This window comes from Erpetoichthys calabaricus, chromosome 13 (assembly GCF_900747795.2).
Source record: "Erpetoichthys calabaricus chromosome 13, fErpCal1.3, whole genome shotgun sequence".
Lineage (NCBI taxonomy): Eukaryota > Metazoa > Chordata > Cladistia > Polypteriformes > Polypteridae > Erpetoichthys > Erpetoichthys calabaricus.
The window spans coordinates 99,592,901-99,618,397 of record NC_041406.2 but is presented as its reverse complement, the minus strand read 5'-3'; the positions used below and the strand labels follow the sequence as shown (position 1 = coordinate 99,618,397).

Below are 25,497 nucleotides of genomic sequence, written 5' to 3'. Positions count from 1 at the left end.
GCAGCTGGAGTAAGCTGGGTAGGGGTGGGCTCCTTCTGGGCCAGCTGGTTAAGACCCTGGCACTTTGGAGGCCTCGCATGTTTGTGACTCTGAATAACAACAATCACCATGTTTAAAATAATCTAAGAGGATTTCTGTGTAACAGTAAAATGTGACAGGGGGTGAATACTTTTTATAGGCCCTGTAGCGCTCGGGTAGGTGACCCAGTTGCCATTTGTCCAACACTGCAATGAGGAAGCTCAATTGGAAATGCATTTAGAATCATCTTTCTTTATATACTGCACTATGCTCTCTTTAATATACTATACTTTAGTTGTAAGTAGTGAGATTAATTCATGCTTTTAAAATCCATTTTTAGAGAGATTACATTATGTACTATGGAATATTTTCTAAAGTTTTTTATACATAAATTTCAAAATAAATGGAATATTGAAAATGAAGAATACATTGTGGCTACAGAGTGGCTGTCAGATCAAAATGGACGACTAGCTAACCAGACATGAATCTGTACAGCATGTCTTGCATGTGTTTTAAATCCACATCTACAGACGTGTGCGGCTTGTCTGGGTACCAGCAGATGTTTTCTGCCTGCCGTCTACACTTGTCCTAATGGGGTGCAGATACAGGCAGCTTACAGAGGATGTGAGAAAATACTTCATCTTACAGCAGCTATGTAATCCTGCAGAACTTTACCTCTGAAATATCATCACAGTCTCAATTTAAGGTGACGAGGAGCTGCAGGCTATCAAGCCAGCATTAAGTTCATGTTTATTTCAATGCATGTGTCACTGTGCAGCCATCCCATTACTCTGTACTGGCTAAGCTGGTTTGAAAATGGATGGATGTGTCCTTAAAGTGAGACCAGGTGATATGAAACTCTTCAGAAAAAAAAGTGTCCAAAAATCCAAACAGCATGAAATTCACTATTAATGGTACAAACATGGCGCAAGCCAACAGTAAAGGATTTATCATTTTGAGTTGTTTGTAGTGGTCAAGGTTAGGAAGCTTTGAGACCACTCAGTGTCCCTCTTGCCAGGATTTTATCTCAGTTAGGAGTCTAAAGGCCATGTCTCATTACACGACTTCTAGCAATTTTCACTCACAGACCTCATTTACGTAATTGCAGTGAATTGAGGACAGCAGCAGCGCACTGACGTGACTGCCAGCTGTGTAATGTGACGTACCCAACAAACGCAAACTAATTTGATTTTGTCAGAAGCCGTAGGGGTGGGCTCTGCGTGCATGAGAGCTGATAACCAATGAGTGCTCACCCAGAAATACAATACATACAGTGCAGCTACAAGGAACAAGGAACACGGGTGTTCTGGACACCGCAAAAAAGAAGAGAAGTTCATCTGTCTGATGTCTTGTGCTTTATGTATCGTGACAGAATGGGAAAAGAAAAAAAAAGGCTTAGATCGCGGCTCAACTCGCCACAACTGTAAAGTCTTCACACAGCACACCTTTATGGTCATGCAACATGTTACTGGCTGACATAAAAGGGGCTCACTGGTGATACTCTGGAAATGCAAATCTATGCTGGAATGCTGTCACAGAGTCACTTAATTTGACCTGCCAGGCATGTAAGCCGATATGCTCTGGTGACAAGATCAGCAACTGTAGTCATCAAGTTTGACTAGAAGTTGTGAAATGTCACTATTGTTGTTTTACTAACAGGCTGGTTCGACACAAGCTGCTCAAAAGTCTGAAAGTCTGGAAAGCAGTTCACTTGATGGCCTGGATTGTCCAACGCCATTTCAGACAGATATCTTTTTTTGACTGCAACTCCTGATCACCTCACTAACTGTGTAAAAATGAGAGCGAGTATAAAAAAAGCCACTTGCTGAATGAAGAGAATGTGATACATGTGGTCAGCCGTCACTGCATTGTACTTCAGACCTCAACAAAATAGGAACCATTACTGTCATTTTTTTACTACATAGCAATGCTCAAGTCAAGTCGAGGTCCCGGCTGCAGGGACTCCATATGCCCACATGTCTCTTATTGTTTTCCTATCAACAGACCGATTATCTGATATAAAACTTCAGCCACGCTGACAAACATGTGCACACTTAAAGGCCAGTCCTACTAACATTCCACCAACACGGTTTCCCGGTGCTCGAGGTTACTGCTGTAATTAAAAAGTTGGAATGTTTCTCTACAATTTTAACATTAAAGATACAAAAGGGGCAGCAGTGTTGCATATGTGACAATCAGCTAGATTAGCTCAAACCTTACAACGTGTCACTTACCTGTATGCCACTTTTTCAAAAAACAATTCTGAAGCGTGGCGATTCTTTAACTGGTTCTGTATGACCTGCATAAAGCTACAGAGGATGCCAGTTATCATCAAAGGTACTACATAAAATATATGCCAACCTAATCCAGTATTTTCAACCATGTTTGTACATCAAGAAAAACAGGTCAGCCTGCGATACTTTGAAAATATGAAACTGGAGGGAAGAGACTTTGAATGAGGCGTGATGATGGGTCACATGAGGTAGGAGCCTCAGTAGTAGTGAAAACATCTCAGCCTTCTCAAGCATATAAAGTGACACAAACTTGGAATTCAGGAAAAAAAAGCCATCTTTAACAAAGAGTGACCGAGTCAGCAGTGCCCAATCCTGGATCATGATGCCCATGCTTTAGTTCAAGATGCAGAAGAACAGGTCAGCAACTCAAAACCAGCTGAGCACGAACTTTAGTCTACAGTACTAAACACAGTTCATGGAGAATTCTTTGCTGAGGGGCGTAACACAGCTGAGGTTATGAGGAAGGACACAAAATACTGTACTCATTACACCTGTCAAAAGCAGTGGACAGAGGAGAAGTGGGAAATTTGACCACCATAGTATCCTAGCACATCAAGACAACCCTACTGATCTAAATGATTTGTTCTTATGTTGAAAGACTTAAAGTAATTTGTAACGAGCAGGAGTGCATTTTCCAGACATGAATTATGTGCACTCGTCCTCTTAGGAAACAAAGCACTGCTTAACAATTCTGGAAGACCACCTTCACCCCATGTTACTGCACTTCTCTCTTGCATGTGGCAGCATTGTATGATGTTTTTTGATTTCTCCTGTGCCTCTAATACCATCCAGCCATCCCTGTTAAGGGGTAAACTTGGGAATGGTGATCTGGACAATGGACTGTGTGTCCAGCAGTTTGTGACAACAGTCCTATCTCATTTACTCTTCATGCTGTTCACCTCGTACTATAAATTCAATACTAGGTCAGGTCACTTGTGGAAATTCTTAGATAACTCTGCACTTAGGGGGATGAGATGGAGTATAGGAGACAAGTGGAGAACTTAGAGAACTGTCTGCAACTCAACATTAGCAAAAACTAAGTAACTGGCTATTGCCTTTGGTCGCACCTAACAGAACCTACACCTGATCAGTATTCAGTGAGCAGATGAGCACGTGGTGCGCTGCTACCATACAAGTACTTGGGGGTTCACATTAATGACAGGTTGGGCTGGACTTGTAATAGAGAGGAACTATAGAAGAAAGCACAGAGCGGACTACTCTTAAGAGACTGCACTTTTTCAGTGGGGGTAGTGACATCCTTCAAGTGTTCTGTAACTCCATGATGGCCAGTGTGATTTTCTATACTATGATGTGCTGGGCTAGTAACACTGCGTTAAAGGATAAGTTTCTTTATTCAAGTCAAGTTGTTTCTTCACAATCATAGTATATATGCATTTGCCACGTGAGACTATGATCTAAACATAAACGTTTTCTATAAATTTAAAAAAATATCTTGGAGGACCACCAGAAAATAAAAGCTTAAAAAACTCACAGAATACTGTACATCCATTTTTCAAGCCAAGAAAGTTATCAAGCGTTGGTCCGCATCTTGAGATGACAGACACACTGTAAAGCAGCGTATACACACCAATATTATCAGAAGACCGGCTGTGCATGCTTTCTCAACGCTGGTCTTTCTTTACAATAACCTCTCACCCCTGGAGGTGTGCTTTCCTCTTAAAAGACCAAATCACAATAAAGCTTCCGTATCGTGTGCTTGGTTATTGTATTGATTTAATTACGTGTTTATGTGAAATCTTCTCCTACTATCACACAAAAAAATAGTACTAGGAATATGCAATAAAATGATTATTTCAAGACCACTTTTGTTGTCACAAACATGCACTGGAAACATGGATGGGGTGTTTTCTTCAATCAGAGGTTTTGCTGCTTCAAAGTGGACACATTTTGAACACAAACACAATTTCGCATTGAAAATGCATATATACCATGACTGGGCAGAAATAACTTTGACATAAAATTGACCAAACTTATTCTTTTAAGAGAGGTCTATCAAATCAAAAAGCTGTATGAGAAGGCAGTCTTAGTTATGGGATGCACTCATAACTTCTTGGAAGTAGTAAAGGAGGAGAGGATGAATATAAAACTCAGTGCCATTATGAATAATGCTGCACATCCTCTCTGACACAGTAGCATCAAGTACTTTTAGCCAACAAATTATGTGTGAAGCGTGTCAGGAAACTCTGCTGGGCCTCCTTCACACTAACAGCCTGTATAGTGCCTCGCTGTGACTGCACTCTGCGATTCAAAGGTTTATCTTCTTGTGTGTAACTCTTGTGTGTATTTGAGGGGGTGTTGTTTGTTTGTTATAACATTTCTTGAGCTTCAGTAAAAAGCTACATTTCTCCCTTGGGGCAGATAAAGTCCCATCTAACTCACTGCCCCAGTCTGCCTTTCCCTGACCTTTCTAATAACAGAGCTCTGCATACGCCTTAGAATTCTTACTTCACCAGCACTGATCTTATTGAAACATTAAAGGGAGATTAGAAATGAGACCCACGGGAACATTTTCCACTTCCATCAGCAAGATGCAAGTTAACGGACTTTAAGTGGAAAAGAAACTACATGATCTCTGGTCAAGTTCCCACCTCCATGTAAGTCACCTGCCTGTATCTGCACTTTAAAAACATGTTTATCTTCAAACACTGCATTTTAAAAACAGCTCTAAAATACTGACTACCATGAAATCATACAAAGTGCTATATTAAATTACACACTCTTGTTTGTTTGTTCCACTTTATAAACAACAAGCATAATGTGCTGCAAAGCCATTGGCTGGGCTTTAGATTTCATACCAGATGGAGGTGACTTACTTGCTTCTGGACACCATTGAGCTGTTGGACCTTGATGATGAGTGATGCCGTCCGCCCCTTGTACTGGATTGTTCGGATGAAGGTGCCCACGTTGTCCACGCTGAAAGGCTCGGACCATCGCCAGTTCCCCCAGCCTTCTATACAGATGTGGAGCAGCTGCACGGAAGCAAGGGCAACCTTTTAAAATGTATGCTTATTTAAATGGCAAGTAAACAGACAGCTTTGTGTTTAAAGGTCTTTTGTTCGCTGGAGAAAAAAAATACAAATCTTCCTGTTTACAAGACTGATTGTTCTCTAAAACATTGTTCTGTTTACATTTTCAAAGCACCGGCCACAGACTAAACTTTTTAAAAAGTACGTACTGTAGATTCTTCTCTCCCACAAGAATCAACATAATCCTTGCCACACATAGTTGCATGAACGTTTAACAACAGCACTCAGTCCAGGTGCATTCCAGCTAAGTTGAAACAGGCTGCCATTGCTGTGCCAATGTGGGAAGTGTGGGGTATGTGTTTGGGGGGGGGTGTCTTCACTCAAGCTAAATGAAAATACCACTGGCTCTGGATCAGTTGCATTAGGGTGCTGGAAAAAATGAAACGTGAACACTTTATAAAATATGCCTGCAGAAAAGAAAGGTGTTATTGAGGCTGGCCACTCCATTTCCATACACTCAATTTTTGAACCCTCTTCTTCCAGTACATGGATTTGGAAACCCAGAGCTATGAAGCAGCCCCTGGATGGGACACCAGTCTTTCACAAGAGACCCGTGCTGGGCCAAATGTGAGGTACCAATTGCCACAGATCAAAGTGGAGGAGCTTGGTCAGCAAGAGCTTGAGAACTGACAAAACCTTGGGTTACTTTAGCTGCTTAAACATGTCCCAAAAGCCACTGCATTCTCCTCTAACTGCCCTGCCCTGCCCCGTACTTTCTCAAATGGCACAGCTGGTGGAGACCATGCATGTTTAGACTATCTGGAGTGGCACTAGTAATGCTCTCTGCCTGATTGGTGAAAAGCTCTGAGAAAAGAAAAATGGTGTTGTTCAATATTTAATGTTGTCAGAAGGGTGCGTTCTGTCAGATGGGTTCTTTAATTTGATATTTAAAGTACTATATTTGAAGATTTCATAGAAATAAAAAGAGTGCTGACTGGATCTCAAACAGAAGAAATTTTAAGAAGTAAATGTAGCGTACTGCAGTTTTCTTCTCTGAAGTCAGGACTGCACCACAATGCTGTTTCATGTCTCTATGATGTATAGATGGATGCTGTCATTTGTTCAAAACAAACTCATTTATTATCCTTTTTTTCCTTTTTTCGGCTTCTCCTTAGTAAACTCTTGCTTGACTGTTTAGGTGTTGCCACTCATTGTCTCTTAACCGCAGTGACTTTATTCCAAGCAGAAACAAATAAACCTACAGATGAGTCACAAATTCTGTGTCATCAACACCCGCGTCAGCTTACCATCAAGTGAGTTAGAGAGAGAGAAGGTCCTGTCCATGAGAACGGCCGACACACATCTGCAATATTTTTAAAAGAAAAAATAAAATCTCCAGTACTTCATATTTCTGGCTGCAAACTTAAAGCAAAAATAAGCAGCCCAATTACAATGGGAGTTCATATAAAGGCAGGGCTTTGCTTTAATTAAGATAATTTGTTAGAACTAAAAACCAGGCGCCACTGTGGAGGCTTAAAGAGCAGAGTTTAATTTATCTCAAGTTCTCATCCAGTCTCTCAATAAATGTGGCCAAATATCCCCCTCTTCTTCATGACTGGATAGCAGTTTGTAACAGAGTTGCTTCAATTTCAATTTTTCCTGTAAGACATGACAGATATAAAATGGTAGTATAGTAATGTAACATCTCACTTCACTTGGAGTGTCTAACCTGCTTCCCTTTACATAAAGAAGTGTTTCCTTTTCTCAAGTTTCTATGACGGAGTGTTTCCACTTAAATAACTGGAACATTCAGTTAAGTCTAGTTCTCTTTGTTAAGTGTCTGAGGGATTTAAAAAAGGTTCAAGAATGAGCAGGTCATGGCCTACTTGTGCATATTTTTCTGTCTGAACAACTACGACAATAACAGGCCATTCGGCCCAAGAAGCTCCTCCATCCTATTCACATACAGTAGACTGTGTTGAAGGTCTCTAAAGTTCTACTCTCCACCATACTAGCACTTATTAATCTGGTCTTAGTATTTCAGAATGGAAGCAGACCCTCTTCAGAATCTGATGTGGCGTCAACAGTGAAATACAGCGCTTACATGTATTAATACACTTATTATTTCTGTATCTATGAGCTGATGTTAGCTCTGCGAATAACAACCAGGGATCTGAACAACCCAACAAAGCATTTCAAAATGACTACGATTGGCAAAGGAAGCTCTGTGATACACTTAAAGTGGATACCTGCAACCCTGACTAGAAATGGGGGAATGTAAACCTGAAGTTTCTTCATGGAAATGCAAGGATTCTTTTGATCAAGTCAAGTTGGGGAGCATGCACTGGTACACTACATGACAAAACAACTCGGGATCCTGGTTTACAACCCCCCAGGCAGACACGCAGTCCAGTCCTACCGTCCAGAAATGGCCCTCTATCTGCCCCAGCCAGGTGTTACATGAGCGACCCCTTGGCCTGGTCCAGCCACTCGGGTCCCCAACAATGAGGATCTTACGAGCCGGATCACCCTCGGGGAAACATGCCACATGGCCGTAGTGCCGTAACTGACGCTCCCTCACAATGCAGGTAATGTGCCTCATTTGGGACTCCATGAGCAACCGCTCATTCAACACAAAGTCAAACCAATGGTACCCAACGATTTTCCGAAGTGACACAGTACCAAAGGAGTCCAGTCTTTGTCTCAGGTCACCGGATAGTGTCCATGTCTCGCAGCCGTATAGCAAGGCAGGAATCACCAGGACTCTAAAGACTTGGACCTTCGCCCTTTTGCAGATATCGGGAGCGCCACACACCCCTTTCTAGCGACTTCATGACCCCCCCATGCTCTCCCAATCCGTCTACTGACTTCACAGGAAGAGTCACCAGAGACATGAATGCCACTGCCAAGGTAAGTAAACTTCTCGACAAGGTCGACACTCTCTCCGCAGACAGACACACTGCTGTTGGCCGTGCCCAAGAGGTCATTATAGGCCTGGATCATTCTTTTGATGAGCTTTTGAAAATGAGGGCTATGAAGCAAATCTATTGCTTTCTTAGAGTTTTGTATTTTCTTACTTGTTATTGAATTAACCTCATGCCTCTGTCAAAATGTACCTATGGTTTATTATCCCTGCTTTAACACAATATAGCCCACCTAAACACTAATTTCTTAAATGTGTCATTAATTAAAGATATTTATTGTAATAGTGAGTTATTTTCTCAGTTTGTTCTCCCTTAAAGCTAATGTTGATGTGATATTCAGTTTGGAAGTTCACTGCCTCTTTGTAATTTTCACCACAGAGTATTCAATTTAAATATTCTACTAATACTGGAGTCTTTTTTTGTTACCATACTGAATCTTAAGTTACGATAGAAAATGCTGCCTCAACACTTCAAGAGATTATCATCTGTACACACTGCAATGTACATTTTTCTGTCCAACTTAATACGCCTGGTATGTGCTGACTCTCAGATAAGAAATCAAGCATTTCAAGATCACAAACTTGACACAATGTGCTGGAAAGCGCAGTAGTGTCCTCTGTACTGCTCACTCATGCAGTGGTAGAGACGAGGATGTTACTTTAGTACTAGCTGGCCTGGTCCACAATGAACTATGGACCATTAGACGTTAAGTGCTGAAGCTTCAGCTAATTCAGATCAATCACCCACATCCGTCTGCATGCAGTTCTCTGATATTTCTGAGCAGCAATTTCAAAACAGCACAGTCCACTCTCTGATGGTGCGGAACTTTAGCACCCACAGAGGAAAAGGCTAAACATGTATTGATTGATCGTATGTTATCAAAGACTCTTTTACACTCCATGATCTCATTTATCATTAATTACATCAGATTTTCCGGGTAGTCTTTCAGTTTCTCAAGGAAAACTTTCTCATTCTGACAACACTGAGTTGAGGAGGTCACTGCTTCTTTCTGAGGGATGAACCAGGAGATAGACAGGGAGTATCTAAAGTACGTAGGGGGGAAACGACATGTCATACCCGTTGGACAGTATGGCGACGGACATTAAGCAGCGCCCTGAAATTTTTTTGAGCAGTAGAACCCAGTTGAAGGATTCTGTATTATCTTAGGTTATTAATAATTAAGAACTCCCCTTTATGGATTTAAGATACAAATTATTGCTCAGGGAACATAATTATTCCACTATGGTAACGGAAGGTTTGGCAGTAAAATGGACTGCTGAAGCACTTTGTTGTTACCTTTATATTGGTAACTAATCTCGTGCTGCTACAATGGATTTAAAGACCAAAAAACGTGGCTTCAAGACTCGCTAGGTGATTTATTCAATTGCAGCCTTTTCATTTTTCTGTTCAATACCATCCCGGCACACAACACGTTAATGCAGGTGCTCATTCCTGACTCACAGAACTGGTGTTAGAAAATTGCATCATTAAGTGAACAAAGCGGAGTGGGAATGTATGACATATCGGGCCAGACAAATACTGGATTAACTGTGGACATGCACGGTATAAGTCTCATATCTCATGGTATTAAAAACTGTTAGTGACTGCTTGTCTAATACAAGTAGTTCTTCCCCGGGCTGGGGTTCTAGTGTCTAGCAGACTGCATGTTCGCCTTATGACCCCGCAGCTCAACAACTCCGAAGATGATGGCTTTGAATTCTTTTTATTTCAGGGAGATAGAAACGTCCCTTGAAGTTTATCAAGTTTGCTGTCTGCTTTTGAAAGATAGTAATATTGCTTCTATAAGTTCAAGAATCAACTGTGATTATTAAACAGTCTATGCTAAGTTTTATTGTGCAACTCAGAACCCAATCTGTGACAAATAACCGCACTCATGACGCTGACAGCACCTCCTCTGTAGTACTACAATCATCAGGATTAAAAGCTCTAAACTTACAGAAGACATTCTGGAAACACAACAGTCACTTCACGTCCCATACAATGGTGACAGGAAGCGATGTCAATCATATTTTACCTACAAAATGCTTCTTTGAAATCACATGAAAAATTCCTTGAAAACACCTCAAAAATGCCATTAAAAAGTCTGAAAAATGGCCAACAAACGCAGGAAATTTACAACACTGAAGTGTGATGGGCCCTAGTGTTTCATGTCATTGTCAATTGCATGGCCTATCGCCAAATGTGTAACAGTTCTACTTTTTTATTTTAGTAACTTTGATCAGCTCCTCATTTTGAATGGAGACTTTGTCTCAAGCTTTAACTCCTCCACACACCAATTTTTCTGAACACAGTGTTCTTTGGGGTTCCACCAACATTAGATGTATACAGGAATCATTCTCTGTAGAGCAACAGGTTTGCCGAGACCTCATTATGATACTTAAAAATGAACATAAAAGCAACTTTAAAAGTGAACGAAGTTTTTGATGCCAAAAAGATACAATTTTAATTGGATTACACATCCTTTGCGACTCACATACCCTACACTGACTTAATGCGGGTACATGCGCTAACAGATGTCTTCTCCGCAGGTTCAAAATCCCCAAACTTACACCAGCGGCCAACTCAGAGTGGGCTATGGAGCCCACTGACCGGCCTGTGTGCACACAGCACTTCATGCAGAGTGTCAGTCAGAACTCCACGGATAGCTCTGGAGCACCAGCAACCGCTAAGACTTTTAAAGTTTATCGACTCTTAATTTTACCTTGTTATACGTGTACATACCCATCAATTTACTTATGGATTTTTAGGTATGTTTGTGTTTATTATTTTGTGCAAATATTGCAACATTCTAGTTAGTTTTGTAAGTATTGTTACAGGGGGCGGCACGGTGGCGCAGTGGGTAGCGCTGCTGCCTCGCAGTTAGGAGACCTGGGTTCGCTTCCCAGGTCCTCCCTGCGTGGAGTTTGCATGTTCTCCCCGTGTCTGCGTGGGTTTCCTCCGGGCGCTCCGGTTTCCTCCCACAGTCCAAAGACATGCAGGTTAGGTGGATTGGCGATTCTAAATCGGCCCTAGTGTGTGCTTGGTGTGTGGGTGTGTTTGTGTGTGTCCTGCGGTGGGTTGGCACCCTGCCCGGGATTGGTTCCTGCCTTGTGCCCTGTGTTGGCTGGGATTGGCTCCAGCAGACCCCCGTGACCCTGTGTTAGGATATAGCGGGTTGGAAAATGGATGGATGGATGGATGGGTACTGTTACAGGGTGGCCTGTCCAGGGACTGTGACATAAACCCAATGGTCTGGCTTTTGTTTGATGAAAATATCACTCATGTATTTAGAAAAAGACAGCGGTTTCCCCAAAAGGAGATTATGTGAGCATAACTTACAGGGAGAAAAGCCAGTAGGGACTGGCAACATCTAATGTGATTCCTTCAGGGTGGCAGGTCCCACATATGCAGACTCAAATGGAGTGACAGTATTCTTAGAAAGAGGAGGACCAGAAAAAGCACACAGAGACTGAAACCAAAGGTCAAACTGCACTTTCAACAAGCCAACAAAACATTGTGGTCAAAATGCACTGCCAAAAAGTTGCATGTCTGAGAGAAAGAAAAGAACTAATCAGAATAGTTTTTAGCAATTTATCCACAGGCACAGGAGGAAATGACGGTCAGAGTCGACCTTTCAACTTCATTGATAACTGGTGGTAGGTCATGACCTCTTAGACCATGCCCCCCCCAACAATGAAGAAAGAAGCATCTTGACGACAGACTCACACAATGGCGGCACCCATAACTAAACTAAATGTGTCAGAATGGCCCAAAAATTTTCAACAACGTTAAATACATTTTTTCAGTATAAAAACAACCACATTTTTGAATTGCATAGTGCTGCACGTTTATTACAATCCTTGCACTATTCAGGTGTCTCTTTTAACATTCATTGTCCAGGTTTTGGGATTAAAAACAAACATATCTTGCTTTGTACTAAATCATTAGTTAGGAGATTCAGATTTAGCCTGCGTTTTTGATCTTTTTCAATGTCAGCTCTTGCTATGCATTTCTGGTTGCGACTCCCGACTTTCCAATCGCTAAGCCCTCTGGTCCATATCTCAATTAGCGGTCCTTCTGGACACACCATGTCTCACCAATGACAATACCAGGTGGAAGGCGCTGTGTCCTCAAGATTCAGTACCAATGGATTGCCTAGTAAGTAACCCGTCAATGGGGTATAAGGCTGTTTTAACACAGACCCTGGTTGTGGTTACAGTCAGGAGAAGAGGCATGTGACGTATAGTTGGCACGGCAGTAACGCAGCCAGGAAAATTGGAGCAAGAATGGGCAGCGAGTCAACCTTCTTTTTTGGATGAATACTTTGGAGTGGCAAAGTGGGCAGGCAGAACGTCTACTTTTCTCTCTGTTTGTTCCCTGTGTGGGTTTTCTGTGCTCATACTTCTCAAGTATCTTTTTCGATGAACAGACATAATTCTTTTGGATATGATTTTGTTCCTTTGGATTCATACTCAATGTTCAGGTGCCTGCCAAGAGTTGCTGTGATGCAGTCCATAACTTATTAGGCGTGTAAAGTGCTGCTAGTGCAGTTCTTTGAATGTTATATTTTTATTATGAAAACTTGTTTAATCAAACATAGTCCTCACATTTCCAAAAGAAAAGAACGGTATGGGCTAAAAAAAGAGTATTGGTACCCTTTCACTAAAAAAGAATCACAATTTTCCATAAAAAAGTAGAAACTGACTAAAGTAGATGGCATCCACCATTCTTTATTCCATATGTGATTTAGGACTTAACATATTATTAGAAAATACAACAAATGAAAATGGAATGGACAAAACTATAGGGACACCTTTAGAAGTTAAGACACAAAACTGAATTGTAGTGACATCTCAAACAGCCATAGCACTTCAGAACAGATAATCCACCTGAAGCTAAACATATTCAGGCCCGGCCAGTACTTGGATGGAAGCCCACCAAGGAAAACGCTTGGGTTTCTGCTGGAAGACATGTTGGTGAGGCCAGCAGTGGTTGTCCTGTAGTCTGTGTGTGGATCCCAATGCCACAGAGTGGTGATGGGTCCTTGTACTGTCCTTTGGATGAGATGTAAAACCGAAGCCCAGACACTCTGTGGTCACAAAAGATCCCTGGGCATCCTTCATAAAAAAGCAGGGTGTTTCTAGATGTTCAATCTGAATTGCCCTGAACAACCTGGTCATTCTGGCCAATAAATCACCCCTTGTCTCTATGTGGCTAACTAACTTTTTCACCCCTTCACCAGCTTATTACTGATGTGTAGTGAGCATAAGGGCACAAAGAAATGTCTACTGTTGCATCATTACGGTGGATGCTGCACAGTGATGGTGGTTGAAGTGGCTCCCCCTCTCTGTGTAAACCACTTTGAGTGTCCTGAAAAGCATAACATAAATCCAATGTCTTCTTCGTCTCAAGCAGACTAATTACTCTAATTAGTATTACAAGAGTCTTCAGTCTTATAATTGGTCACTCAGCCTGTTTGAATGGAGCCAAGTCCTCACTCAGCTGTGTTGTGTCATTGCGAGTATCACACTTAACATATCCAGAGAGTTGTCCGAGGAGGAAAGGAAGAAGGTAATAGTCAAGCATGGCCGTGTTTAAAGGCTGCAAGGTAAAGAGCCTCATGTGCCTGTGACTGTGTTAGCTAATATCATAAGAGAGTTTAAGGTCCACAGGACTATAGCCATCTTCCTGAAAGAGATAAATTGACCGTAGATTGAACAGAAGGATAGTTTGAAAGGTGAAGAAGTACCCAATGAATACATCAAGACAGATTCAGTATGGTCTACAAGATCAAGGTACAACAGTTTCAAGATGCACCATCTGTCACTGTCTGAATGAAAGTGGGCTCCACGGCAGAAGACACCACCTCTGAAAGACAGACACAAAAATGCCTTAGTAGAGTTGCTAAAATGCATGATGACAACCCACAGTCCTTCTGGGAGAATGTGCTTTGGACAGATGATTGAAATCAGAGATGTTTGGTAGCTCACAGAATCTTTATGTTTACAAAGAAAAAAATCATGAAATATGGAGGAGGCTCAATAATGTCATTGGATTGCTGTGCGGCCTCTGGCACAGGCTGCCTTGAAACTCTGCATGGCACAATAAAATCAGAAGATTATCAAGTGATGCTGGAGCGAGAACTACTGCCAAGTGTCAGAAAGTGCTGTCTCAGTCGCAGGACATGGGTCTTCCAGCAGGATAATGATCCAAAACAGACCTCAAAAAGCACCCAAAAATGACTGAGAAGAAAGCACTGGAATATTCTGAGATGGCCTGCTATGAATCCTTATCTGGATCCAATTGGACAACTAAGAAAACAGCAGAAACTCATAGATAGGAGAAGGAACCCATCAAACCTAACAAAACTGAAGCAGTTTGCTCAATAAGAGTGGGCCAAATTGGCAGGTGAGAGATGTAGAAGTCTCATTCAGAGACACAGAAAGTGCTTGATTAGTTATTGCTTCAAAATGTTAGGTTAGGGGTCCCAATAATTTTGTACTCGCCGTTTTCATTTGTTTTATTTTATAAAATAATGTGAAGTCCTAAATGAAAAGCAAAGTGCCTGCTGTATGGAATACAGAATGATGGATGCCAATTCCTTTTGTTGGTTTCAACTTATTTCACAGAAATTTGTGGCTCCTTTTTGAATAATGGAAGGGTTCCAATACAATTGGGTGCATCTGCATCACGTCTGTATTGTTAAAAGGAATTAAATTGGCTGGCCTCTGACTTGTGACTGGTGCACTCCTCACGACCCTAAACTGGATATGAGGATTAGTAAAATTAAGGAAAAAAATGACAGATTCATATATTTTTGGCTGCATATGTATCTATCTATCTATTATATAGTGCCTTTCATTATCTTCCTAACATCCCATTTATTTACTGCCTTGCATTATCCATTTACAGTATTTCATTATTTTATCGTTTTGAGAGGTAAGCTCCAAAAGGATGCTGAGTCACACCACGTGCAGATGCTCTTTTCACTTCCGTCATTACTTGGCCACTTGAGATGAATGACTAGCAGGGCTCATTGCTCAGGGGGACGACAGGGTGTGGCACAGAGGACAGCAGGACAAAGCACTCATGCACCTTGGCCGTGTTTTTCTTCTCATCCTACGTTTTCCGGGAACAAGCATAAAGAAGAAGCTTCTCTTGGAGGAAATTCACACGTGGGATAGCAGTCAGGTCACAAATGAACACAGCAGAAAAGCCCACGGCATTTGGGGGTCGCCAACACTGGACACCTTTAAAGCTGACCGCGTTGTTCCACAATTGCAACGCTTCTATAGAAAAGAAAGGGCATACAACATCTGTAGCACCATGAATGCATCCAATGTGCAAATGTGAGTCAGAAAGAAAGAAAAATACTAATGGCCCAAACTTGGACAGCTTTCTTACAGCTCTTTGAAGCATAAGAAAAAAAAGAGAGAAAAGAAACTGGCTGAGTCTTATTAATGATTAGGATATTTTTATTTTCGGCTTATGTTTCAAGTCCCAATAACTAGAACGATGTTTCAAAGCACACCATTGTACACCCTGACAGAAATTTATTTCTTTAATAGACAAGCTGAGCATAAAAATGCCTTTAAAGAGGAGGCCTGAAAAACAACGCCACGTCTCATATATATAGATATTTTTTTGCTCAATTCTCCAGAGGCTAATCTGTCCGTTTTCATTTGAAAAACTCAGCAGGATTTAGAACACACGTTGGTTGCACTTATTACACTGTTTTCATTCAATCAGCTGAAAATAGCCTTGGAAGCTGCGGCAAGACCCCCCCTTCCCCCCAATCTGATAAGGTCACATCCTTTTTTTATTTTAAATAATGCACTTTAAATATGTCTGCAGCATGTTAGCCATATGGATGAGATCCTAATTAAAGTCAAGGCTTTTCTGATCTTATACAAGAATGAAATGAAATAACAGCATAAGCTGCTTTTCATCTCTTCTTTTAAAGAAAGTCCATTTTGTGCTGACACATTGCCAGCAGCCCTGCACTCCCATAATTAGAAAACGATTTACTAAATGAGGCGACAACTGCGTGCGCATTTAATGTCCACAAATTAAGCACGGGCAGTTGGCAGTTCAATGACCTCTCCAACAAGACTAAAGTCCAAGTGTTGCTTTTACAAGCAGCTTTATTTCATTTTTGTCTTATCCAGAAATGGGCAAGTCAGGCAATAAGCCAATTTGTTGCCGACGCCTCATTCAAGAAAGTGCATCTTCTCCCAGCAGAAGTGGCGTTTTCAAAGATGGTCTTTCCTGCTAAAATACAGTACAAAACAGGTTTCATTTAAACAATGGATTACATTACTAGTAAAGGCACTATACAGCATCGCCAGGTCTATAAAGCACCGTCTCTGCAGCTTTGTTTGTTTGCTCTGAATGCTCAGTTTCCACTTGGACATTAAAGTTCCTTTATCCTGTTGGTCAACATCAAAAAAGCCAAACTGAATCCACTGTGGTTCAATGTTTTATAGTAATAAAATGTGGAAACTTCCAAGGGGGGGTGAATAATTTTACAGGCACTGTACATATTCATTCAAGTGTCACTGACCCCATCAATACATTCTGCTTCATCTTTGAGACTGAAGACCACTGGGTTTGTATGTGGAGTCCCCATGGGATGTGCATGATGTGGGAGGCTGGCACCTGTAGCTCTTAGACTGGACCCACAATACAAGCTGCCTGGTGCCGTCGACCAACAGGGCAATGCCTGACCATGAACACAGTGGCCTGCATGACATTATCACCAATGCTGGAACATTCTAGGATGCCAAGTGCCGCAGGATGAGCTGAACATTTTGAGATGTTAGCAGCAAACAGGAGTTAAATGGTGCCATGTAGCACTCTATAAGATGATGTGCCAGTTTTCCTTTACATGAACTTTACTAACCCAGTTACTCACAGAAACTCGGTCTTAAAAATGCCATGTAAACCCTTATTCCGGCTAGAGCAACCAGGTTAACACACTGCCACACACGTGACAGCTTATGGGCTCAAATAATTGTACTTATCTGCCAAGCCAGGGGTTGGCACTGTCCACTGACCCTTTCTCTCTTTTTCCCTCTGCAGACTGAACGCTAGCCCTCTGACGTCACTTCTGCTTCCTGTCCACTCACCAAATAAGCCGCCATCACACATATTGTATTCAGTTCTGTTTTGAACTCAGACTGTAAAGACGTATTTCTTTCAATGTGATTTTCACGTATACAGGGTGGAAACCACAACTCCTTATCTGCGCTCTTTGTGTTGATTTCTCTGTGAGAAACTTGGTTATTTTGCCATGTAAAACCTTAGCTGGGTTACACTAAAGGATTTTATAGTCTGCACATGCCCATGGCCACCAGCCTTTACTTAACACGACTCCAGAGGCCACAACGGTGTATGCTCAGGGGAAGGCATTATTCCTTCTCCTGGTTGAAATCATCTGTCTCAGTATTTCAGAAATCTCTACATTATTGATTATTGTATGAGCCGACCGTACACAGCTAAGCTCAGCAGTACAACCTTGGGAGCAGCGCTGGAGTAACGCATTGAAAGTAACGAGTAATCTAACTCAACACTCCTCTTCAAATATAGATACCATTATTATCCCAGTAGCACTGGGTGAAAGGCAAGAAGCACAAGTACCAGCACATCACTCCTTTGCAGGGCTTAGTCACACAGAAAGAAGTGCGCTGTATGCAACACGTTAACAGAACCCTAGAAATAAAGCGTCAGTTTAACTTTAACAGAAGCGTCTGCTGCAGATACGCATGCTGAAACAGTGTGATGGGGGCGCAGTGGCTAGTGTTCATACGCACACCTTCAGGGGTTAAGGCTGACAATGTAAAAAGGGGGTGAATGTCATTTACTTCACAGCACATATTTATAAAACACAAGAAAACTTTCGTGTATGCCTTTGTGTTTCATACAAAAGAAAAAAAAAAGTAAGGCGCTATTTGTATTTGAATAACAGGATTACTTTTTTGTAAGTAATGAGTCACGTAACACAGTTATTTCTAAAAGTTACATTCTCCACACTGCTTGAGAGACATGCTTGTTTTCAGATTAAATTTTTCCAAAGAAAACTCCAAAAGTGGACTTGTGGATGTAAACGGGGTTTTTAAAAATGAAGGCTACTCACCTTATCCCATTTTTGTGTGTGCAGGTAAACGCGACCAGTGAAGCACTCCTTTGTTCTGCTTTTGGAAACACTTTGTTTGAATCTGTCTTTTAATCTCCATACTGTAATTCATCGTCTCTAGAGCTCCGGTTTTTGTGCAACTCAGTTTTTTCAAGCAACATCAACTAAAGGAGTTAATTATTTTGTATGCCGTTCACCACGGAATCCGACAATGCAGTAAGATGAGAACCTTCCTGATTCACAGCAGATTCTCTCATCTTTAAAGGTGAAATATGAAGTTAATGCCAACTGATGCTATTACTGCTAGTCGTAATGTTGACAGTCACTACAAAAAAGATGTAGCAACACTAGAGAAGCCCAGAGGAGAGCAACGAGGCTGATTACAGGACTGAGAGGTGTGAGCTATGAAGAGAAATTAAGGCAAATGGAGACCAAGATGTGACAGGAATGAAGTGTTTAAATGATGAAAATAATAAGTGCAGTAAATCTACACTGTTACTTTAAAATAAATTCATCAACAAGAACAGGGTTAGAAACTTGTTATGGGCAGATTTCACACAATAGCTAGAAAGATCTTCTTTGTGCTAAGCATCAAAAGGCACAGAAGCCACTATATAAAGCAAACATGTCCATGATCCATGATGCACAGAAATGGCAATAATCAAACAAGACCATCCAAGACACTTTACAAGCATGGAAACTGAGCACAACAGGTGGGTGCACTTAAGGCATTTTCCCACCACAAGAACCAAATTGGGTTCCTGTGTGATGAAGGCTCTGGGCCACTTGTGGTCCCTTGTCACTTTCATGTGTTGCACTCCCACAGTGAAAGAAGAACTGTAAAATAAGAGGCAAGCATGTAAAACGCTCTTTGTTGTGCTGTTTACAAATGGAGCTGCTGCCTTCATCGCAAGTGTCGGTAAGCCTAATAGCCACTTTGTCTGAAGCCTGCCTCGATTTTTACTTGCTACAGCTGTTAGCACTGTCAGTGTCCACAGCCTTATATGCTTAAGAGCGCATGCAGCATTTCCCAGCTTAACCGTGAAGTGTACGAACGCACAGTAAATGAATGTGAAGTCTCCACTCCTTTTCAGGGACTGAGCAGGACATTAAAAAGTGATTCTTCACACGATGACTTTGTCTCCTCTTACATCTTTGTGAGACTACAACTCACATCTGATCAGTGGCATCATTGTGCTTACGACGCACACACAAAGCTATAACTACAGTAACTGTAATGAGGTGAAAGTACTAATAGCAAACGTCTACATGTGTGTTTTTCCTTTTATTTCCAAATAATAATAAGCACGACTCCCACAATCATGTGCTGAAGTTCTGCTGCCTTGAAGACAAAGCATTTCTAGACATGACCTCTGCTTTGCACTGTGGTTAATTTCCAGTTTAGAGAAATGTGCTGCAATTTTGAAATAATAATATGATAAAATGACAGTGAATAATTATCATTTCAGATGGATGCCTCCAATTCCTTTTGAATATCATCAACCCCAGACACAGTTAATAAAGCCTGAACCTTGTTACCCTTCCATTTTGCCGTATTCAGCTCTGTCTTCAGTGGTAACTCTCAAACTTGTAAGATGGCGCCAGTGCTTCTGGTCAACCAATCAGCACAATATATCGCCATGCCCCACCCATGACAGATCCTGGTTGAACAATAAGTACATACTACAGAGTAGGAGATAAAAAAGTACTAGGAACTGTAAAAGGACCAAGATCCTGCAATGGGAATGCTACAAAAGTTCCTGAATTTCTAAATAGTCCCCAGTTCCTGAAAGAAGCTCCTGCAGTGGAAAAGCGACTACAGTGAGTCAAAGGTGGGGGCTAAAAGACAAAATGTGGGGTTCAGAGGCGACATTCTTATCAACCAAAGCATGCGGCCTGTGCAGATGTGTGTCAGAAGATGAAGAAAAGCACCAAGCATCTGAAAGGCAGAGAAGGGACAAGCAGACAGACGTCTGGAAATACAAACCCAGTAAAGGTGGACATAAAATGGGACCACATATATTCAATACTATCTTCTACCATTTCATAAGGTGTTATTGGCCATGGCATGAAGGACAAGGTCTAGAATTTCCTATAAAAGCTAGAATAAACATGCAGTCTCTTTATTTTATATTGTGACTTTCACACAGCGTGGACCTGCAATGCTGACTGAGCATGGCTGTTAGTTGTCCTAATGCAAACCCTGACCTTGAGGGCTCTGATAAATGCGGCTCGTGTGTAGACTGAGAGAAGGCTACTTACGGCTGGTATTGCTACATGATTCCCTCACCAGCAGGGCACGAGACCCCAGCACGACCTCTCTTTTAATCCCCTGGCTGCATGCACTCCATAAGCAGCGGTGGTGCTGGTCATGGTGGTGTCTGCTGGGAGCCCCCGGCACTTCCACTGCACACTCAAACAGTCCCACCGTGGCCACTTCTCTAACTGGCGGATGCTTTTGGCTGCCCAACAATGCACGCGGTTATGCTTTGAGTTCTGCACTCGCTCACCACACCCATGTTTTGCAGCCCTAAAGAGACTTTCTGGAAGAAGCCGACAGTTTAATAAGAACCATCTTGTTTGAGATGTTGCTGACATACATTTTGTTTGTGTGTGTGTGTGTTTGTTACCACAAGACAGAAGTTCACTTTGAAAGGCGCTGTATGAAGTAAACATCTGAATGACAATCAGCTGTCCCAATAATGGGGTGACATCATGTGGCTGGACAACTGCTTGCTTTGATGCAATGTTATTGAACCCTGACCTAGATGTTTACTCAGTGGTGAGGAATGATGTCACCTAGAGGCTTAACAAGGAGCTAAAGCTAAAGAGGCAGTGTGATGGAGGGCCGCACTCTCACAAATGAACTGCAAATTTCTAAAGTCCAGCAAATTTCTAAAGTCCAGCAAGCTCAGTTTGTTGTACTTTCTTCTAATATTCAAATTTTGTAGGAATGCTGGTCCTCCTTTATTCAAACATGTCATCATAGACTGCTGTGACTTAGATATGCAGTATTGCTTCTGTATTTATACAATGTCCCTCATTGTAAATCTGAGACCGGGCAAACAATGCAACTATACAGCCACAATGTCACAACATCGTGGTCTGAGTCAGGGTGGCAAATATGAAAGTTTGTTATGGACCATATCACTTCCTGCTGACCATTTGAAAGGTCAGTGTTAAGTCACAACTCATTCAGGTAACTTTGGTTTTTCGCTGAATCATCCCAGTTTTGGCTGTGTGTTTCTAGGCTGTTCGTGTGAAATTTCCAACTTGGAACCGTGTATCTTCTGCCCGTCCAACAGCAAATGATCTCCTAAAACGAGGCGAAAGTTTGAGCACAAATATCTGAAACTATTCTGTTCTCCTTTTGTTCATTTTGTGAACTTCTTTATGATGATAGTCACTATAACCTCCACAAATATTTTTAGCAGGGAGATGAAACATATCTGAAACAAGCGTCTATGCCCAGGTATGCCAGCATGCTTCTGTGAAAGTGGGATGTCACCAAAACATGCTGTTTCACCCATCAGTGGGTTATGATAATGGAGGCATTTTTATCACTTCACAGTCAGTCTGATTTTGTTCTTTTATCTCTCAAATCAAATACAATGTACAGATACCTGGTGCTAACCTCCATAACTTGAATAAATTATCTTCTTATATTAAATCTACCATTCATTAAAAAAAAATTTGAAAACGTGGTTGCATCACAGGTTAAAGCTCATCTCTCTGATGACAGCCTGTTTGAGACGTCTCAATTTGGTTTCCATCCAAAACACAGCATGGAAACAGCCTTGGTAAAGATCCCTAATGACCAATTAATGGCTGCTGACGCTGGGCTTTTAACAATCGTTGTCCTACTCGATCTCAGTGCAGCATCACATAGTATTCTGTTGAACCAGTCAGCTACCACCAGCATTACTGATGCCATCCCCACATTTGGTTTACTTCATACCTGTCTAACTGTACTCAGTTTGTTCAGCTAAAAAACTCTCAATCACGATCCCTCCCAGTCACTAGTGGTGCTCCCCAGGTATCAGTGCTTGGCCCTTTAGGTGTAAGAAATTTGGAATCAATTTCTACTGCTATGCAGATGATGCTCAGCTCTACATGTCTACAAAGCCCAATTCTGACCTTCCTGCCTCAATGACTGTCTACTTGAAATAAAATCTTGGATTTCCTCCAACTCAATAGCCATAAGACATTGGTTCTCCTCATTGGCTCCAAGCCTACTTTTTTGAAATGTAATAGTTTAACATTGATGGTATGTCAGTCTCTCCCTCCCCTCAGGTTAACAGTTTGGGGGTTATCTTTGACAGTACCCTGTCTTTTGAATCCATCCATCCATCCATTTTCCAACCCGCTGAATCCGAACACAGGGTCACGGGGGTCTGCTGGAGCCAATCCCAGCCAACACAGGGCACAAGGCAGGAACCAATCCCGGGCAGGGTGCCAACTCACCACAGGACACACACAAACACACCCACACACCAAGCACACACTAGGACCAATTTAGAATCGCCAATCCACCTAACCAGCATGTCGTTGGACTGTGGGAGGAAACCGGAGCGCCCGGAGGAAACCCATGCAGACACGGGGAGAACATGCAAACTCCACGCAGGGAGGACCCAGGAAGCGAAGTCTTTTGAATCCCATATCAAAATTATTATATTGTCATCTTTTTTACATCTCCGTAGCACTGCATGCCTGTGACCTTCCCTCACACTAAACAGCACCGCTATCCTCACTCACTCATTCATTATTGTAATTCTCTTCTCTTTGATCTGTCGCATAAGCTTTTCCACAAACTCCAGCTTGTTCAGAACTCAGCTGCCCGTATTAAAACTCAGACCCTCTCCACCTCTTAAACAGCTTCTTTGGCTTCCTGCAAAATTCTGCATTGATTTTACAATTCTTTTACTTTCCTTTAAAGCACTCCATAACTTCGTTCCACTAGACCTCTCTGACCTCACTCATGTCAATACCCCCAAATGCACTCCTAAGTCTTCCACTTCTGGCCTCCTCATGCCCCCCCTGCCCGCCTGATCATCATGGGTTCCAGGGCATTTAGTCGTACTGCTCCTCGTCTCTGGAACTGTCTACCACAACACACTCGGGACACCGATTCCTTGTCTATTTTCAAATCCCATCTTAAGACTCACTTATTCAGAATGGCTTACACTGTATGGCCTTAGGCTGTATTTTTATTTACTTTATTTATCTCCAGTTTCATAGATATGTGTATGTTTTTTTCTTACTGTTGGTTTTATGATTTTATTGTTTGTTCAGTGTCTTTGGGTGTTTATGTCAAGTCTAGATAGAGATGTTTGCTGGACACACATCGTACAATCTGTACAAGCAAGTGTGACTGTGGTCCTCTGTTAGACTCAACAACTTTGGTTTGCTCACTGGGTGGCAACTCTGGCACCTAAATTCTGCCACACTGCCCTCTAAGCGATTTCACTCAGTTCATGGGAAAGCTGCAATGTGAGTCCATCACTGCCAGCATGTGTTGCATGTTGGTCGCACACCAGTGCTACCACTGCCTTGTCAACATTTGGAAGGAGTCTGCACTGGCTAGCTGTTTGTTACATAGTTGTTGCTCTCTTCACTGTTTACTGAATGCCCGCGCAACTGGGTGTAAACAGCGGTGTCATCCGCCGGTTAGCATGCTCCTGACGATCTTTATTTTCTGTTGTTGTGTTTTTTATTTTTCATGGAAGGTTAAAAAAATGTAATTGAAAGAAGCTAAAAAAAAACATACTGTGCTTAAAGTGTACTACAGGCAATGGGAAATATGGGAAAAAATATATTAAATTTGGTATAGTGCAGATAAAAATCATGGGGCACACCAGTTTACTTGTATCTAATGACCACAGGCAGTAGAACTGAGAGGCAGTGCTGGACCTTAACATGGCTCTAGCAAGACAGGCAGGTGGAAATTTGATTCAAGGTGTGTTATGTGTACAGTACCCTGCTATACTCATCTCATGTTCTAAAAACGCTTTTCCTGGTGAGGGTTGTGGTGGCATCAGGCCATGCAGGTCAGCTCTGACTTTCCTGCCGCAGCTACAGATTCCAAGCTACCTCAGAGATATAAACCCTCCAGCGTGTCCTACGTCTGCCACAGGGTGTGATACTAACAAATACTAAAAAACAGATAAAGAGATTTGAAAAATGCTTGGGAAAGGCACTATATAACAAGAGTCCTAGTTATTTGTAATGTGTTATACAACTTGGCAATTTGTAAAACAAGTGGAAAATAACTCTCAGGATGTAAGAAAAATACAAGGTGCTCACATCACAAGGCACTATATACAGAAACTGGTTTTAATATATGAAATAGGGCAGTGTCATTAATATTTTATTAAGAGAATGTACTGATTTTGAATGCACTACATAAAATAAGGCATGGTAAGTACCTGAGATAACAATGTCAGTGCAAGGCAGTCAGGGCGAGCGCCCATTTAAACAAGAACTTTCCTTCCAATATCTCACTTAAATCTTATTACAGTATGTCAAGAATGAGACCAAAGGCAGAGTGGCCTGACAGTAAGAACAGTTAATCATAGACAGAAACGGGCCACCATGCTCCTGAAATAACCTTCTGTGGTACATGACAGAAAAATGGCCTTAGACCCTGAGCTTTAATGGCCTTAATTGTGCTTCTTATGGAGGACGATGCCAGCAGCATGGTGAGCTGTCGGCGACTGAATGTAGACGGCATCTACCCTGTACAGATTCCTGTTAAGTTCTTCATGTTCTTCCAGCGCCATTCTTCTCTAACCGCACATACCACAAAGATCTCGAGCATTCTGAAGAGCTTTCATTCCGCACAAATGTGATCATTACAAACAGATGCTGTGAATGCAACTCACAGTCTAATAAAAATCAATATTATAGGAAATAAGTCACTGCAGCGCTTCAACCAGGCTGAAGGCACACTTGGGGATGGTATTCCAGTGACAACTGAGCCTTTTCTTCACTGTGCCCGTCAGCCTTAATAAAGCATTTCTTAAAGGGGACAGCAGCGTTTAGTGATTGAGGAGAAAGTATTTGTGTATGGATGGCTTAGGGGGTGAGCAGTGAGGGGACACACTATGGACATCTGTACAGGCTGAAAAGTGACTTTTAGG

General features: G+C 41.8%; 1 protein-coding gene across 4 annotated transcripts in view; it reads right to left on the bottom strand.

Moving 5' to 3' along the window:
• Positions 1–25,497, bottom strand: part of LOC114663785 (intermembrane lipid transfer protein VPS13B-like) — a 908,960-nt gene that overhangs the window by 47,031 nt on the left and 836,432 nt on the right. For all 4 annotated transcript variants that reach the window (XM_051935847.1, XM_051935848.1, XM_051935845.1 and 1 more), the window contains exon 44: positions 5,147–5,302. In XM_051935847.1, coding sequence (XP_051791807.1) covers positions 5,147–5,302 — 156 coding nt within the window. The remainder of the gene's footprint in view (positions 1–5,146; positions 5,303–25,497) is intronic.